The sequence below is a fragment of the Manis javanica genome, chromosome 1 (assembly GCF_040802235.1).
Source record: "Manis javanica isolate MJ-LG chromosome 1, MJ_LKY, whole genome shotgun sequence".
NCBI classification, from domain to species: Eukaryota; Metazoa; Chordata; class Mammalia; order Pholidota; family Manidae; genus Manis; species Manis javanica.
The window spans coordinates 124,599,094-124,616,880 of record NC_133156.1 but is presented as its reverse complement, the minus strand read 5'-3'; the positions used below and the strand labels follow the sequence as shown (position 1 = coordinate 124,616,880).

At 39.4% G+C, this 17,787-nt stretch overlaps 1 protein-coding gene across 2 annotated transcripts in view; it reads right to left on the bottom strand.

Moving 5' to 3' along the window:
• ADAMTS12 (ADAM metallopeptidase with thrombospondin type 1 motif 12) overlaps positions 1 to 17,787 on the bottom strand; it is a 357,338-nt gene that overhangs the window by 56,326 nt on the left and 283,225 nt on the right. For both annotated transcript variants that reach the window (XM_073237370.1, XM_037001907.2), the window contains exons 16-17: positions 17,098 to 17,236; positions 3,799 to 3,925 (exon numbers count right to left, since the gene is read on the bottom strand). In XM_073237370.1, the coding sequence (XP_073093471.1) occupies positions 3,799 to 3,925; positions 17,098 to 17,236 (266 nt within the window). The remainder of the gene's footprint in view (positions 1 to 3,798; positions 3,926 to 17,097; positions 17,237 to 17,787) is intronic.

The window sequence follows — 17,787 nt, the reverse complement described above, 5'->3', positions numbered from 1 at the left end:
ATTCCAAAGAATTTCTGTCTTGACAGGCTACTCTATCCTGGAATGTGCTATACAAAATTTTCATCCTGAAAGCCACTGACAATGTAATACATGTTTCTTATGTTTAGATTGTCAGGCTATATTTGGATTATAAACTTTTAAGAAAATATCTCACAAATACTCATTTGGAGAGGAACATATAATGTCCAAATTTGATGTAGAAACAAATTACTAATGAAGGACAGTGCCAAGAAATAAAAGAGATTAAATCTTGCACATGAAATCATTTTGGGAGGAGGAAATGATAGTTCTGAATGATGGGTATGAACTTTTCAGATATGAAAATTAGGTGACAGAGGAAAATGTTGCAACTTTAAGTTCATACACAGGAAACCACTGGACTAAGCTTGCAAAAACAATATCAACAGAGCAATCACCATTATACTGTTGAGTGATTCTTAAAAGCAAATTAACTTAATTTCTTTAATCCCTTTGTTAGTTAGCATACTTGATTTAGCTTTAGATTCATATTTTTCTGCATGTTTATACATTTTCATTGTGTTTCAATGTGTGAGAAATATTTAAAACCTTTGGTTGCTGGTTTTAGCACTGAAACCTGCTTGTCCTGATGTCCTGGGCAGTAGTGTTATATGGTAGCACCAGCACAGACTTCTCAGCAGACATACCTGGGTTCAAATCCACACTCTACCACCTGTAACTTGTAGTATGACCTTGCTTTGTGAAGACTTTAGTGTCCTCATCTGTATGATGACATAAACATACCTATCAATCAGGGTTGCTAACAAGACTAAATGATTGGGTGATATGGAAAGGGCGTGAAGAAGAGTAGATTGTTCATCCAGCAGTCAAGCTCTTTGGTATTGATCCAAAGGAGTTGAAAACTTAGGTCAAAAGCTGAATATGGAAATTTATAGCAGCTTTATGCATAACTGTCAAAACTTGGAAGCAACTAGATGTCCTTTAACAGGTGAATGGATAAACTGTGGTACATCTAGACAATGCAATATTATTCAACACTAAAAAGAAATGAGCTATCAAGCCATGGAAAGACATGGAAGAAAATTAAATGCATCTTCCTAAGTGAAAGAAGCCACGCTGAAAAGGCTACATACTGTGTGAGTCCAACTATATGACATTCTGGAAAAGGCAAAACTATGGAGACAGCAAACAGATCAGTGGTTAGCAGGGGGTAGAGGTGGGGGAAGATGAATAGGCAGAGCACAGAAGACTTTCAAGGCAGTGAAAATACTCTGTATGATACAGTGATGGATATATGTCATTATACATTTGTCAAAACCTATTGAATGTCCAATACCAAGAGTGAACCCTAAGGTAACCTATGGACTTTAAGTGATTATGATGTGTCAGTGTAGGTTCATCAACCTTAAATAAAAAAGCAAACAAAGAAAAAAAAGAAAATAGTGGGTTCTTAAAAATTGTTAGTATCCTCTCCATGCTTTACCCTCTGTCATGGCATCCAATTTCTCTGAACTCTTATCTGCTCATAAGCCACCTAAAGATAATAGATACCCTCTATGAAAGACTATTTCATAATTATTTTGGGAAGTGAAATGCCATCATAATAAAGACTTTTGTAGTTGACCATTATGTCAGAGTATTTCATGGAATTCTATTTAACTTATCATATCTTACTTCAGAATTTATTTTCAGAAATTGTACCTGTTAGGTTTTGTTTTTAATTAACATATTGAGGGGTCAAAATCTCTAATGAAGTTAGAGATCCTTATCGATTTCAACAAAAAATGGACTGCATTAACAGAAACACTATAGGTTATTCTGCTAACCATTACTTTTCACAAAGGTTTTAGTCCAAATTTTAGTCTAGATGCATTAAGTAAACAAATACAGATCCAGAGAAAGGAATACACACACACACACACACACACACACACACACACACACACACACACACACACACAGACACCATGGGGAAAAATAAAATTTAAAAATAAAATTTCAGTAAAATTAGCTAGCTAAAGTCAGATAATCCTCTACTCTAAATACATGTATTGTAAATTTTAAACATAGAAGGGTTTATGTAAGTATGTATGTATGTCTTATATGTATCACCTTGGGTATAAAACCAAAAACAAGGGTAAACAGTTTACTTTCGATGTTAAAAAACATGATTGGGATCATTAATATTTCTTACTGAAGGCTGTGTCTTTAGTTTGAGGTCTGAACTGGGTCAGTTTAGGCTAGATCTACTAATTCTGATGATCCTTAATGACCACAAGTTGGGGCCCAGGCATTAATCATATATAGAAACAGCCTCAAAGAAACTCAGACCAATGGATAGCAGAGGGAAAAGCTTAAATCAAAGCAAACAGTGCTCCCAAAAGACAGAGATTTAAAATGACAGGTCAAATTGCTTATGCTTTGCTCTTCTTCCTTAAGTATGATCTTCAAATTGTTTGGAGGGAACTTAAGGGAGTTATGACTCCAGCACAACAGCAGCAGCTGGGGAGAAGGACAGGCTGCTTTCCTCCTTGAAGTGTGGTGATGTGAAATGGCAGAAGCCGCAGCTGCAGGAGTGCCCATCAGCTCCCAAGAAAACCTGGGCGCTGGGTGCCGCACTTGCACTGGCTGGCACGACCCAGCTCCTGCCTGCAGCCATCAGCATTTCCATCCTAACTGCCAGGGCTCATTGGGACTGTTTGAGAGGGGCTGTGTAACTGGTCCATTGCAGTACCTCTGACCTGCCTCAACAGACGCCAAGTCCAGCTCTGGACCTCACAGCCCACTTCTTACCCATAAGAGGCCACCAAACTGGACAGAGAACAAACCTGACTTTGAGATGAGAACAGCCTGGCCTCTGGGTCCTGCCTGTCTGAACCTACTGGAGGCTGACACTGCTTGCCTTAGCTAAGTTTCTGGACTTATTTTTTACATAAAAGGTAAAAGGCATTTATCACACATTCTTCTCTAAAATTCAGTCTGATGCATGTTTGTGGTATCAACTGTCTGCTCCTGTTTAACTAAACTCGTCTTAGTGTGTCTTCTTAGGACTAGAATCAATGCCTGATGGAATATGTAACCTAAATACACCCCTGGGTAAGGTCCCTGGAGAATAATGGCAGCCCCCAGAGTTAATTCTTTCTTCCTTGCCTGCCTTCCTTCTTTCTCTCTCTCTCCTGCTCCCTCTCTTCTCCTTTCTCTCTCTTCCCCTTCTCCTTTTCATCCTCTTCCTCCCCCTTCATCTTCTCCGTCTCTCCCTCCCCCCATCCAAGGGTGGTTTCCTGTCTCCACAACAAAGAATTCTCCAGCAGTGCTGACAGAGAAAGCCCACTAAGTCCACTCTGCCCCCAGCCTGAAGTACAAACCAAACGGGTGCTGTGATCTGATGGCGTCGACGCGGTGACTGGAAGCTGCCCTGCACTGTATGAAGTGCTCTTAGAAAAGCCACACCCATCAGCCAAAGAACTTTGGGGTGACCTACACAGCATTCTCTTAAACAATGCCTTGGGACTTAGTCTTTCCAAATAATTAAACACAGAACACTCCAGCTTTCTAAGAAATACTACACTCTGGGGAGAAAATGTCCTGGCTCACAGCTTGTCACGGGCTCCGACAGCACAGCCATAGGAACCTGGAGCAGTTTGCCTATATTTATTCTAATAACAAAGTCACACGGCCCTCCTTTGTTACTCAGATTGGATTACTATTAAATCAGACATCACTCTAAGCAGATACACAGAGCCCAGCTTGATTGGATTACTATTAAATCAGACATCACTCTAAGCAGATACACAGAGCCCAGCTCTTATCAGAGGTTACCTGGGTGGGCAATCCTTTTCATGGCACTTCTTCTGTCTCCCATTGGGCTGCGTTTCTGGGTCACAAAATGTAGCCTTCACCATCCCGTGGCCCTTCTTCACGCAATGGGCAGTCTGGCGGCGGATCCCTGGGGGGCGGGCAGAAAGGATTGCTGAGCCCTCATGCTCGGTGTCAGGTGAGGCCTCCGGTCACGTCAAGTGAGGCCTCTGGTCATGTCAAGTGATCATGCTGATGACTGATCGAAAAGCCGTTCACAAGGTTATTTGGTTTTTAAAGTGGGGATGAGGATTGGTTTTTAAAGTGGGGATGAGGAACGGAGACTCTTATCTACCCACGTTGCAACTGGCAATGGGCGAAGAGGTCTTGCTTAGAAAATACTATAGATGGATGAACATATAATCCAATGTATAGAGTATAATCTAGCTATGGATACATGACTGACATCTATAACCTATACGCCAAATAAAAAACAAAGTGACATTTAAATAATGAAAGCAGATATCATCACCAGGTGTTCTAACACAATTGCCACATTATTAATTTAATCAAAGAACAGGGACCTATACATTAGTCAGGGTTAATAAACGGACAGACAGGAATAAAATTCAAAATAATGTGAAGTTTGAGAGGTTATGATTTTTAAAGTAGAGGCTTTTGATAGCAGGGATTGATAATGTCTGCCTTTGAAACTAGGTCAGTAATGTGAGCAAGAGAAGCAGAGGGAGTGACAGGATCTAATAATGACATGTCAGAGTTTTTCTGTTGGAATTAAAGGTCATTAGAGTTCTCACATGATAGATACAAGCTAAGCCCAAATCTTCTAACATGGAGTCCCAACTCTGAAGACTGACTTCTCCTGTGTTATAGGATTACCATACCTGGCCAGGTGTTTCCTCCTCAGTTCTGGAGTTTTTGTGTTCATTGAGTAAAATTTAATCTATAATTTCAATTATTGTCTATTTCTAGCTAAATAAACAAAACAAATAAAATCCAAATGGGAATAATGCCATTCAGATTGTTCAAGGGGACGATACTGAACTACTTGATGTCTGGAAACGTCTTCTACACTTAAAAATCTATGATGCATGAAGAGAAGACAAAGTTAAGTTTAATGACTGGAAGCCATTGGATAATGAGGGTTCTGGTTCATATAATTTATGGTTAACTTAGAAATAGTTTGTTGGAACTGTTGTCAGAATGTTTCAAAACATTGGTTCATATTGCCTTAGTTAATGTGTATATGGCCCAAACTGTATTTCCAGAGAGAGGTGTAATAATAATCTCTCATCTGGTATGCTCTTCTACAGTGTGACCATGCCAAACCTTCTCCATGACATGGAATCTAGCTTCCCTGGCCTGGGAACAAATAAAAAAATGACATGTGAGTTCAGAGGCTAGGTCATGAAAGACCATGCAGCTTCTGTGTGATTTTTTTGGATCTCCACTCTCAAGACATTCAAGAAGCCCACACTCTTGCTGAGACCAGGTATAGGTGCTCCAGTGGACAGCCCTGGGTGAGCTCACCCTATGCATGATCCAGCCCAGGTGCCTGCAAATGAGCAAAGGAGCCTCCGGATGATTCCAGTCCCCAGCCATGTGAGCCTTCCTAGCTGAGGTGCCAAACTTCATGGAGTCTAGCCACACAATTGCCCCTGTATCCTACCTGAATTTCTGACCTATAGAATCCATGAGCATAATAAAATGATGGTGGTTTTACTACACTAAATTCAGGTTGATTTGTTACATAGCAGCAGTAACTGGAACTGCACTCAATCAATGCTAGCTTCCTTCCTTTCTTGAGTCAGGACACAGAGCTGCAATCTAGTTTGGCTTGCTAGAAGTCTAACCACTACTTATTTTATTGATTTTCATCTCCTCCTTCCCTATGTTACACTTCTGTTTGTTGCTCCAGATCCATTCTGCAACTGCTCTGAATCCTGGGAAACTGGCAATATGGATTGCTGTGGCTTCCAGTTGAATCTGGGAGATGGGGGCACTATCACTTTGGATAACTGCTCATTCTGTTTACTTCTTCAGGTCTAGGGATACTAGACTCATTCCCCCTACCCCTGCCCTCCACTATTAATGGGCTGGGGTAATGAATACCTTTCTTGGTTTTCCTAAACCCTACCCACACCTTTGAAAGTAGTCAAGGTATTCAGTTTGGGTGCACCACCTGTTTTCTGCAGGGGACCCCAACTGACAAAGTCTCCTGGGCAATAAAAAACTCAAACCATTGATCTTGAGTGACATATTCATTATTAAGTCTGTAAACCAATTGCTGGAATAATAGAAAAAAATACAAGTGGCCCTTAAGTGTATGAAAAGACTAACAAGTGAAATGCAGATTATAAACTATATGAACTGTACTTGTTTTCTATACCTGTATACTAAATTACCACACATTTAGGGACTTAAAACGACACAAATTCCTTATCTTACAGCTCTGTGGGCCTAGGGTCTGATACAAATATCTCCGGGCTGGATCTTTCTTTGACATAAGATACAGTACTATGTTTTGTGGAGAGGGTTAGAATAGGGTTATCCTTTTAAGAGCAGTGGTCATGATGTAACACTGCACATACAGAAAATATGAGATGAGGATGAATCTATACAACCTTGACCTTCCCTTGGAAATTAAAGAAAAATGACACTGCTTTTAATTTGGCTTGCCCTTTGACCCTTTCTCCTACTCATGGAACACTGTCCCCAAAGAAATTACAGTTAATTAGGAATGTCAGTCAACCAATATGTTGCCACAGCACTAAGTTAGCTGTTCACCTGGAAATATTTACTTGAAAAGGACATTAGATAGAAATCAATTACATTCCAAAACATATGAGGAACAAATTCAAAATGTTACTTCCAGAGGATTCTGAGTCCCTTTCCCCACGTAGCAATGAGAATGTCACCATGTAGCTGTAAATACTTGGTAAATCTTATTGGATGTCAGCAGTGAGAGATCAATTAAGAATCTGTACATTTAATAACTATTCCCTTAAACTTGATCATCTTGAGTGGAAATTATGCCTTGTAATAAGCAATGAGTAGGTTTCCTTATGTCCAAAAAAAACCCTCAAACCAAAACAATGATGTAGCTCATCATATTCTCCATTTAATAACTAGATTGTAAAATGGAGCCCTATATGGTTATATTGTTAATTTAGTTCATACAAGATTTTTCTTCCTCCAAAATAGTTTAGTTAGGGTATAAAGAAAACAACTGAAGACTTAGCTTCCTGTAATGACCTATGACAAAAAATGCAATACATTCTGTTATATCTAAACTTAAAGTCAAAAATACTCAAGGCGCTGAATATGTAATCACATTATTTAAAAGAGATTCAAAGTTCTGCATAAGCAGTCTTCACTGACAAAGAATGAATTTTCTTTATAACCATTTAAGTGAGCACAAGTTCAATTTTACATTAGCACATAAGTTATTCTCCTAAAATTGTATATAACATTGATTTTAATAATGTGAAATGATAATAATCCTGTGAATCAGTAGATAGCACTGACACCACAATCCCGCTATACAGACAGAAATGACATTAATTTCACAGGAAGAAGGGAAGAATAGGGACTGTCTAACCTCTTGTTGTATAACCTGGTCTTGTTAACAAGTCCAACCTTACTGTATCACTTTCAATTTCAATTCCCACTAAATATTTACTCTGTATTTTCTGGTTCCTTGGGCCGTTCATCTCTGATTTTCTTGATCAGTGAGCTCAGTTCTATCCTTCTTAATGAAGGCTCAGTCAGGGAGAACAGGAGTCCCATCACTACAAGAGCTCAAACACATTGAGTGTGTGTGTGTGCTCAACAACAATCACAACATCAATGTTATTGATACCATAAGGATCAGAAATGGTTTTGAATCTTGCTTCTAACATTTACTTGCTGAATGGTCTCTTGGGTAATCTTCCTAGCCTTCCCCAACCTCATTTTCCTCATCTTCATCTTCCAGAGACTACAGCACAGAGACTTGCAAGGGTAAAAATGATGTAAATACCTTGATCTGTGTGTGATGTACCCTGAGATGATGCAACCTAAGTCTTGACTCAGTGCATATTAGGTCCTTGACAAAGGATTTTTAACTTGAATCTGAAGCCTTTTTCTAACTCATTCACCCAATCATGGAGAATTAACTCCATCCACAACTCTGTTTTCTGAATGTTCTGAGATCAGGGTTGGCTTCACACTCTGAGACCAAGGAACAGAGCAAACCCAGCTCACCCAGATCTCATACTCCTATGATGCAGCCTCGTTACTGAAAACAACTGAGCCCTCATTTATACAATTCATCCTTCTTTCTATCTCAAACAAATATTAACTCTGATTTCATAACCACAAATATTAATTGGGTATTAATTAATGGTTTGATTTTATTTTTATCTATTGCTGAAACCTAAACATCTCAGAACATTGGTAAGACTCAAAGCCAATAGTTTTTCCCTCCTGAAATCCCAATGAACTGATTATATAAATGACTGTCATGGTCAGGATTGACTTATAAACAATTATGTAAGAAATGCTCCAACAGGTACATTGCTGGTACTTGAAGAATGTTTAATGGAATTAGGTGGTGTAAGGTTCTGTTCTGCAAAGGATCTACTTTCAAAATTTACCACAATCTACAAGTACTCCTCTTCTGCCACTGTGTACAGATAAGGCAAGCACACACTTTAAGAAAATCAGAGGTCTGAAAAATCTCATAAAACTCATGGGTTAACAAGAAAAGCAGGCAGTAGCATTTCACAGGGCACCGAGCAAAGCAAGACTTCCCAGAAACCAACTGAAAAATCCCAAGCATGTGCATTATTAGAGAACAAAACTAAAGCCTAGAAATAAGGGAAGGATTAATCTCTGCTGGCTACATGTGGTAAAATGGGATGGGACTAGGAAGACCAGCAGAATAAGAGACCATGAGATTAGCTGCCTTGGAGATTTCCAGTTAGCAGTCAACATATAGGAACTTGGAAGTCGCCACTGATCTTAACAACAACAAAAAAGAGCTGAACAGATTAAAAATCAATTCTTCTTGGATATAACAGAGGAGAGGGCTCAGGGCAAACTGCTGCTCCCAAGACTGGGGAGACAGACAGGTCAAGAGAGGGAGTCACCACTTCCTGGAGGAGGGACTCATTATCAGAGCCACCATGGGATCCAGAATTTCACCAAACTAATGTCAGATACCAAACCACAGATCCAGGAAACCCCAAAAAACACCAATAGGATAAATTCCAAAGTGACTATATTTAGTTACATAATTTCTGAATTATAGAAAATCAAAGATAAAGAAAATCCTGAAGAAGCCAGAGGAAAAAAATATACCTTACACATAAAGGAATAAAGAACTACATTTGATTTCTCAGAAATCATGCAAGAGGAGAGAGCAGTGAAATGTTCAAAGTGTTGAGAGAAAAAAAAAAACCCCACCAACCTAGAATCCTGCACCCTGTGAAATTTACCTTCAAAATTGAAGGAGAAATAATTTCTCAGACAAACAAAAATTCAAAGAATCTTTTGTCAGTAGGGCTGTTGTGCAAGAAATGTTAAAAGAAATTCTTTAGAGAGAAGGGAAATAATATAGGTCAGAAAGTTGGCTCTATATAAAGAACGGAAAAGCAATAAGTGAAGGTGAAATAGAAATTTATTTTTCTCATTCTAAATTGATCCAACAGGTAACACTTTATTAAAAATAATAATACCAACAATGTATTCAGCTATGTACGGTTATGTATATTCACATACATACATGAATATATTATGTATACTTGCAAATAAGTGACATGAATGACAGAAATGACACAAGGATCAGGAGGGAGTAATCAGGATGATTTTGTCATTACAAGGTCCTCATATCATGAAGTGGTATGGTATTATCTGAAAGTGGACTTGGATTAGCTGTAAGTATAAACTGCAAACTCTAGGGCAATCATTAAAGAAAGCAGATTACCTACTCTGGCGGAGAGTTCTCACTAGTTCATTAATGAAGTATACCTGGAAGCTCATCAGATCTCCTCTCTATATATTACTTTGTATCACATGATGTTTATTTTATATATTTAAGCATACAGTAAACTACACAATCCACATTCCACAGCATAAGCTTAAATCCATTTCAATAAATCCTATCATTTTTACCAAGTCCTACATATTAAAAACAATCCTCCAGATATTGTTAGAGATCAATATCTGGACTTGGTGGATCCTACCGGGCAGTTACAGTGACAAAGTCAGAAGGGTTGGCACCCAGACGAGTACGATTTAAAAAGTCAGAGACACATCTGATGCTGATTTTCCAAAGAAGTGAATTCTGTCTTCTAAACATCAGTATACAATCACACATCAGGGTAAGAGGGGAATATGTGTCCTTAGTTTTGATTCTCATGTTTTATCAAGCATTCATGGTCATATCTCAAATATTCATGGTTATTTTGAGCTTTAATAGGAATACTGTCAGATAAACTTTGTAAGAACTAGTCTCAGCAGACATAAATATCTGTTTTATATGTATTTATTTTCAATGAACACAATCTAGTTTCTAAGACAGTTTAGAACAATCTCTAGGAGCTTCGCATATAGCCTTTGGATTTTCAATATGTGCCTTTTTCCACTAAAACATGACATTCCTTAAACAAAAGGACAGTGAGTAAACTCCAGAGAGAGTCCAGCCAAGTGGGCAGGAAGGGAAACTTGAAGTCTAGGGGAAAGTGTTTCTTTTGTGCAGGCTACTGTTGTACTTACAGACCCAGAATTACAGAACAGAGGACACCACAGAACACTCAACTGGCAAAAGTCTCATTCAGATGTCATGACCTATTGTCTAATAATAGTGTCATCACTATGAGTTTTATAGAACACAAGGAAATTTTGGTTAGAATGTGTTACAACTGCATGTGAGGAATGCAGTGGGGCAAAAGTGTGGTTTCACATTTCTATGAAAGTGACCTTGAGTTTTTGTCGAATATTTCTTATTAAATAAACCATCCAGAAGATTCCTATTGAAATCAGTATCTGTGTCAAGCCATTTCTACAGCTATTTCTTCACAGATAATCCATTAGTTGAACTTTCATGGTTGATCTTTTGATGGGCAACTCAGATACATTTCTTTCAACAAGCTTTTTGTGTGGATGGTAGTGCTTGTTATTCCATCCTCTTCCAAGTTTTCCTGAGCTGGTCCTAAATATCCCCAGAGTCACCCCAAAGTCACTCCCCACAGATAAGGCAGGAGTGAGAGCAAATGGAGCTAAGGGGACAGAGAGTGGAGGTTCACAGGGAGAGCCCGCCATCGCTGGTATAGCCTGAGAGTCCTCTTCACCTCTGAGAAGTGGGCTTTGGAATATAAGCTGGTTTTGATGACAGCTAAATTTGAAATATTGTCTTGCCAAGTTTTCACATGGATTTCTGAACCAGAATACAAATAATAAAATTTTTAAATAGTCAAATTCATGCTTAGTGTGAATTCATGCTTAAAAAGCCCATTGCTCCAAATGCAATATAAATACTCCAAAAGTAGTATGTAAAATATAAATATAAAAAACACGCTGAATTATAAAATATAAAAGGAGAAAACCAAAAAGTCACATTGCTCAGATGCAGGTAAACATCCCATAAGTGGGTGGGCAGGACTTGAGTCAAGGTTGGCCAGGCTCTTGGCCAGAAGAAGTTAGCGATGGCCCCCGGCTCAGCTCCAGTACAATTTGAGGACTTGAAGTGCTCCTCATGAGACGGAAACTAGACCCCCTCATCACAAACTTCTTAGAGCCTTAAATCTTAGTTTCAGGCGTTAGAAGGTGAAACACAGGACTTAGCTTCTCACCCAGGAGCTCAGCTAAATTGAGCCTGGCTCTCTGGATTTCTAATGTATCTTTAATGTCACTGTGAAACAGCAGTTCTGCACAATGCTTACAAGTCCTGTTCAGAAATAACATCTCACAGGGTGGTCAGGAAAAAATAGCAAGAACACTAGAAAGAAGGGAGAAAGGGGCAGGAAAGAGAACAAAGAAGAAAAAACTGAAAGGAAGCCACTCAAATACAAAATCATTCTTATGCTAAGAAAGAAAACCAAATAATTACATGAGGGATCCATTCTGTATAAAATGCATTTGATAGGGCAGTGTTATGCTTGTGTCCCCTCAAAATGCCTATGTTGAACCCTAATACCAGTGCCGTGGCATTAGAAGGGGGCTTTGGGGAGGTCCTTAGAGTTGGATTAGGTCCCTCATGTCAGGGCCCTTGTGATAGGACTAATGCCTTTAGAGATAAAGAAACTGAAGCACAGAGAAGTCACAGACATTTGGCTAAGCTGGGATTTGAATGTGAACAGTCTGGTTCCAGAGTTCAGGATCTTAACTACCATGACATACCAATAGGATTATCTATTGCTTAAAAGTGGGGACAAAGTCATGGGGCTGGTAAAAATTTTATACAATTGCAGGAGAGAGTTAGTTGCATGTATTTTTAAGGGAAACTGGTGGCCACTCAATAGGAAGAAAAAATAATATGAATGAATGAGGGAAACTCAAAGTGGGAAGGAGAAGGAATACCTTTTTGGAAAGCTATTTGGCTGGGGAGCAACATGGAGAAACTCTGAGGGTGAGCTACCCTCATACACTGACCACCCCATGCCCACACTAACCACTTAGCCTGTGAACACCTGCCTTTAATTCACCTAAGAGTCCAGTGTGAGGACAGGAGCATGGAGGGAAGAGTCCCCTCACCTCACAGAGGTAGAACCAATGCGAGCATTCCTGGGGAGCAAGGAAAGAAATGCTCACAAACCACTGTTTTTTCTAGGAATAGGAAGGAAAATAACCTATTTATGAGGGTAATATAACTCTGATGCCCAAACTGAATATTAAAGACAGCTTATTCACAAATGTAGATGCAAATATTTTAAGTAAAATACTAGTGAATAAACTTCAATGGTGTATGCAATATATATATATATACACAAATTTATATCATATTAAGTAGACTGCAAGGAATGCTAGCACAGTTCAGGAGCAGATAATCTATTCATGGGATAATCAAACTAGCAGAGTAAAGGAGAAAAATTACATCATTTCAGTAGATGCAGTACAATTCAGTAGATGCAGTACAATTATAAGTGACAAGAGTCACTTATAATAAAAGATGTAATAAACTAGGAATAGAAGGGAATTTATTTCCCTGATAAAGGTCACCTGAAGCACTCTATTAAAGTCAAGAGAAAGGGATGTATGTCCTTTATCAACTCTTGTCATCTATTCTATTCACCACTGTATCAGAAGCCCAAGTCAATGTAAGTTCAGAGAAAGAAAAATGAGATAAAACAACTGGAAAGGGGATAAACTTTCCTTATTATTAAATTATACAAAAATTTGAGAAACTCTACAGATAAGACAACATAAAGTTTAAAAGAACAGCTAAAGGCTAGAATAAAAGCTTCTAACTTTCTCTGTTCATGGCATCCTAAGGGTTTCAATAATTTCTTCATAGTGTTTTTACGCCATAACACCAAACCATTCCATTCATTAAATAGTTAGGTACTAAGTTAGTAAGTAGTGATGGCCTAACAACTTAGTGGCCATCTGAAGAAATTATACAGATTGAAAGAAAAAAAATTTAATTTCATTGAAAAGTTAACTTATTAGTAAGATGTATACATCTACTGGACACTGCACAACTTTTAATATCTTGGAATAAGACTGGACCCCATGTATCTTGTTCTACATTTTCACATAGTACTTGATTTTTGTCAAGTGGTACTTGAAACTGAAAACCCAGTTTCACAAAGATAGGATGTGGCTGAAGGAACACAGTGTCATCAAATCTTGAAACTTAAACTTGCGCTAGTAGTTCACATGATGTCCAAGACATGTTAAGTATTGCTGTTTTCCTTTAAAATTTCTGTTTCCATAGAAAATTTAAATTTAAAATTGAATTAAAAATGTTCCATAGCGGCCTTTTGAGCTGAGTCACTTGTGCAATATGTGCAGACTATGTGACCCAGAAATTCTACTCCCTTGTATATATGTTTCAGAAGCTCCAATACTGAGGAAATAAGGCAATAATTATAAGACATGTTGCAGCATTGCAGAAATGTTTATAATTGCAAAGTAGTAGAATGTATAAATAAGTTGTTGTATATTCATACAATGGAATGTATATTCATTCACGTGGTCCTAGAGCTACATTTATCAGTGCGGATTTATCTGCAAAGCACAATGCTGAGTAAAAACAGCAAGATAAAGAATGATACATAGAGTACAACACTACTTATAGAGAGCTTCCATGCCTGAGAAACAATAGTACATAATGTGTATGTCTATACACGTGTATAATAAAAGTACTTAACAACATACATGAGAAAAATAAATAATGGTTTCACGGCCCTAGTGAACTCTGAGGAAAAAGGAAATGAAGTGGAGTTAGAGAGTGCTCTTCAAGTCTACTTTTTTTCCTCTAAAAATGAAGATTGAAACAAATATGACATAATGCTAATATCTGATAAAGATGAGGTTGATAGGAGTTTATATTTACATTCTCTGTCTTGCTGGGACATTTGCAATGAAAAAGTATAAAACTAAAATAACATGATAATAAAAACAAAATAAAATGATTGCTACTACCTATTTGTTACCCTTTTACTATGGGTATCAATTTGGTGACAAGTTTAACATTATCATAATTATTATATTTTTGAACCTAGAAATTTAGGTTCTTACTGAGATTGTTCTTTACATGGGCACAAAGATGCTCATCTGAGATGATAAGCAATAAGGAATTGGTTAAGGGAATCTTGCTTTGTCTTGAAGAGAAATATAATGCATCCACAAAAATGATAAAGATTGAATAACACATGGAAAGGCACTCACCTGTTACGGCGTTAACTGAAAACATGTGTGTGTACCTCAAAACATCCATATGTACACAACTATATGCATCTATGATTAGACAAAAGAATATTACAAGGCAATAAAACCAAGTACCAAAGTTCATGTATTAGGGTGGTGATTTCTGTTTTTAATTTCTCAGCAATGTATTAAGTTGGTTTTATGATACAGAAAGTTAAAGAAATAAAAGTACAACTTAAAGAAAATAAAAGTACATTGCTGAGTAATCCAGACAGCCTTCTGTCTTCATACTTGGCAGTGTGTCCTATGTTAATATCAGCATTTCATTCTCTGTGTTGGAGAGTATGACAGTAGGTATGCTGTCTTTCTTCTTCGCCAGAAAAAGAGAGCCCACTGTTGCTGCAATCGGCATGGGGGCTGAAATTCAGGTGATCACGTGGACACTGCACTCGTTCTCCAGAAGATTTAATAACCAGAATGACATTTGCCCAAATAGGTGGAGGTGTTGCTGAAGGATTAGGCCAAATGCCCAATTCACAGCTGGCAAGGATGTCTCATTTCCTATGTAGCTGAGGCTGTACCTTTATGACCACTCTACAAATCAGCCACTTCTCTTACATTTCCGATGCTCTGAAATATAGCATGTGTAGGGCAGAGGATTCATTCCACATTGACAGAGTGGGGGTGGGTGGCCTCCTGTTTCTTTGAGGAATCCCTGCCCAGTCAGGACTGGCTGTGTTGCACTCTGGTGTACTGGGACAAGTGATTTAAGCTTAAAGCTTAAACCTGTACTTTATTGAAAGAAGAGAACAAAGGGGATGAGAAATTGAAAAAATATTTGTAACTATAGTCCCGATGACTTCATTTTCCTCCCAAGTGCTCCTTGGGGAAATATTTTTCACCAATTCATTTTCTGCTTGAACTGCTTTAGCTTCTCGGGAAGCCCAGCCCTCTGGGCAGTGGGGCAGGATGTGTGGAAGTGCCGGAGGCAGCACTGGGGACAGTAGGACTGGCTCTTCCTAACAGCACACAGGGCTGCTGCCAGAGATCGTGCAAGGAGATTTCCAGAGACTTAGGATTTTCAAAACATCACACATTTTGAAATGAACATATGATTCCCGTGACTTATAAAAGTTGACCCTTGGTTTTCTGTACTGAAAGAGGGAAAGAGAGAAGCTGGTAATACAAAAGTTGTTTATAAAGTTGATGGTGCATGACTCAGTGTCTGCTGCTGGACCTCTTTCCATGACTACATCCTGGGACAGGGGTTGCTGGGGGGCTGGGAAGCAGCAAGTGAACAGGTGGGGCCCAGGGTCTTGGGGGAAGCCCATGGGAGTAGACTGTGTTCTTCTGGCCCATTCACTTCCTCACTCTTACTCCCTTTGCTGCCTCATTGACTCTGGCACCTCACGCTGTAGCTGCCCTAGTTTTATAGGCAGTTAGTTACAGGCTAGAGGCAGGATATTCCAGAACAGACTTGAACATGATCTAAAAGGAGGAAGAGAGGCAGAAACTTTTTCATATGGCAGTGTTCTTAAAGCCCTCCTAAAGAGGGAGGAGCCCCAAGTCCCTGACAGGCCCTGACCCCTGCCCTCACAGCCTTGGAAAAGTCCATGCAGCCCTGGGAGCAGGGTCGGTGCTCTGCAATGTCCACACGCTCCTTTACAGCCCCCAGGCTTTCTCTGCAGTTACACTGTGTCCACGGGACCGAGGCCCACCAGTGAAGTGATCCGTGCCACTGCCAAGCCAAGGCCGTTCCTAAGTTCCAGTCCACCTCTTCAATTTCTCTTCCTCTGCGGAGCAAGCTAGAAGCCAGGCATTTCAGGTATCTTAGCTACAGGGTGAAGCAGGCCGCCCAACCTGCATCAGACTTGGAATGGGTTAAAAATAAACCTTCACTGTGTTGAATTCCTGAGATTTTGATTTCTTTATTAGGGTAGCAGAATTTATTTCAACCTTACATACTTGACAGCAAGGAATCTCCCCAATACTTGATTTTATAAGAGAAAAGTCCTCTCCTGGGAGACAGAAAAAGCTCAGTTAATTGCAGACAGAAAATGACCACTGGACTAGGAATCAGGAGAGCTGGTGGTGGGCTGGGTTTGGCCAGGACTATGGCATGCCTTCAGGTGTCTGTGTGAGGTGTGTGGCCCTCAGGTCCTCAACCAGAGCTGTGGGTTTTAAGTCTTTCTGTTTTGGTTTTTAAGAAGACATGTAACCCTTTCTTCAAACAAAATCTGTCATGAAGGACAGTATAAAAAGGTGATAAAAGAAAAACTGCTTCTCCCTTTAGACCACAACCAGTACATTCGGTCCCCACAGAGGCCCCTGGACTGTCTCGGTGGGACCTCACAGACCCATGGGCGCAGAATGCAAACCACTGGCTGAGACTGCCTCCACGGTCGGCTGTGAGGTGGGCATGGGCTCGTAGTGAGAGCAGCTGTTTCTCACCTGTTCCACATGTTACACTGCACTCCGTCCAGGGGCCATACTGCCAGAAGTACACCAGCTTCTCCACGTCATTGTCAAGGCCGTCTTTCCGGACTGTGTACTCATACTTGATGCCAGGGTTAGTTACCTGGAATAGAAGCTAAAAGGCAAGAGAGAGGTCATGTCAATTCTGTCATGACTTCATGCTACAAACTTCATGTTTATAGAGCACTACACAATGTCCATCATCTTAAAGCAGTTACAAAGCATTCATGGGAACAGATGCCATTAAATGAGCATCTCACTACCTCCACCTTCACCTCTGTATCTGTCTGTCTATCACCTTCTCCATTCTATTATATTTCTCTTGTGACTTTCAGTTCACATAAACAGGGAGGTCTAATCATGTGGGAACTGCTCTGAGGAGTGGGGAAGGTGTCCTTTCCAACAACAGACTGGTAGGCCACCTTGCACCCCTGTGTACTTACTAACTTGATAATGGGTAAGTTACTTAATCTCTTTTTGCTTTGGTTTCTCTATTTACAAAGTGAGAATAATAATGGGATGACAACCGGGTGTAATGAGAGTAAATAACTAAATAAGTGTGAAGTGATTAGCTATGATTAGAGTAGTGCCTGGCAGTTTGCACCCACTAATTCCATTATTGTTGCTGTGGCCTTGCGGCACCCTTCTCCAGCTCTCAGGTTGGTT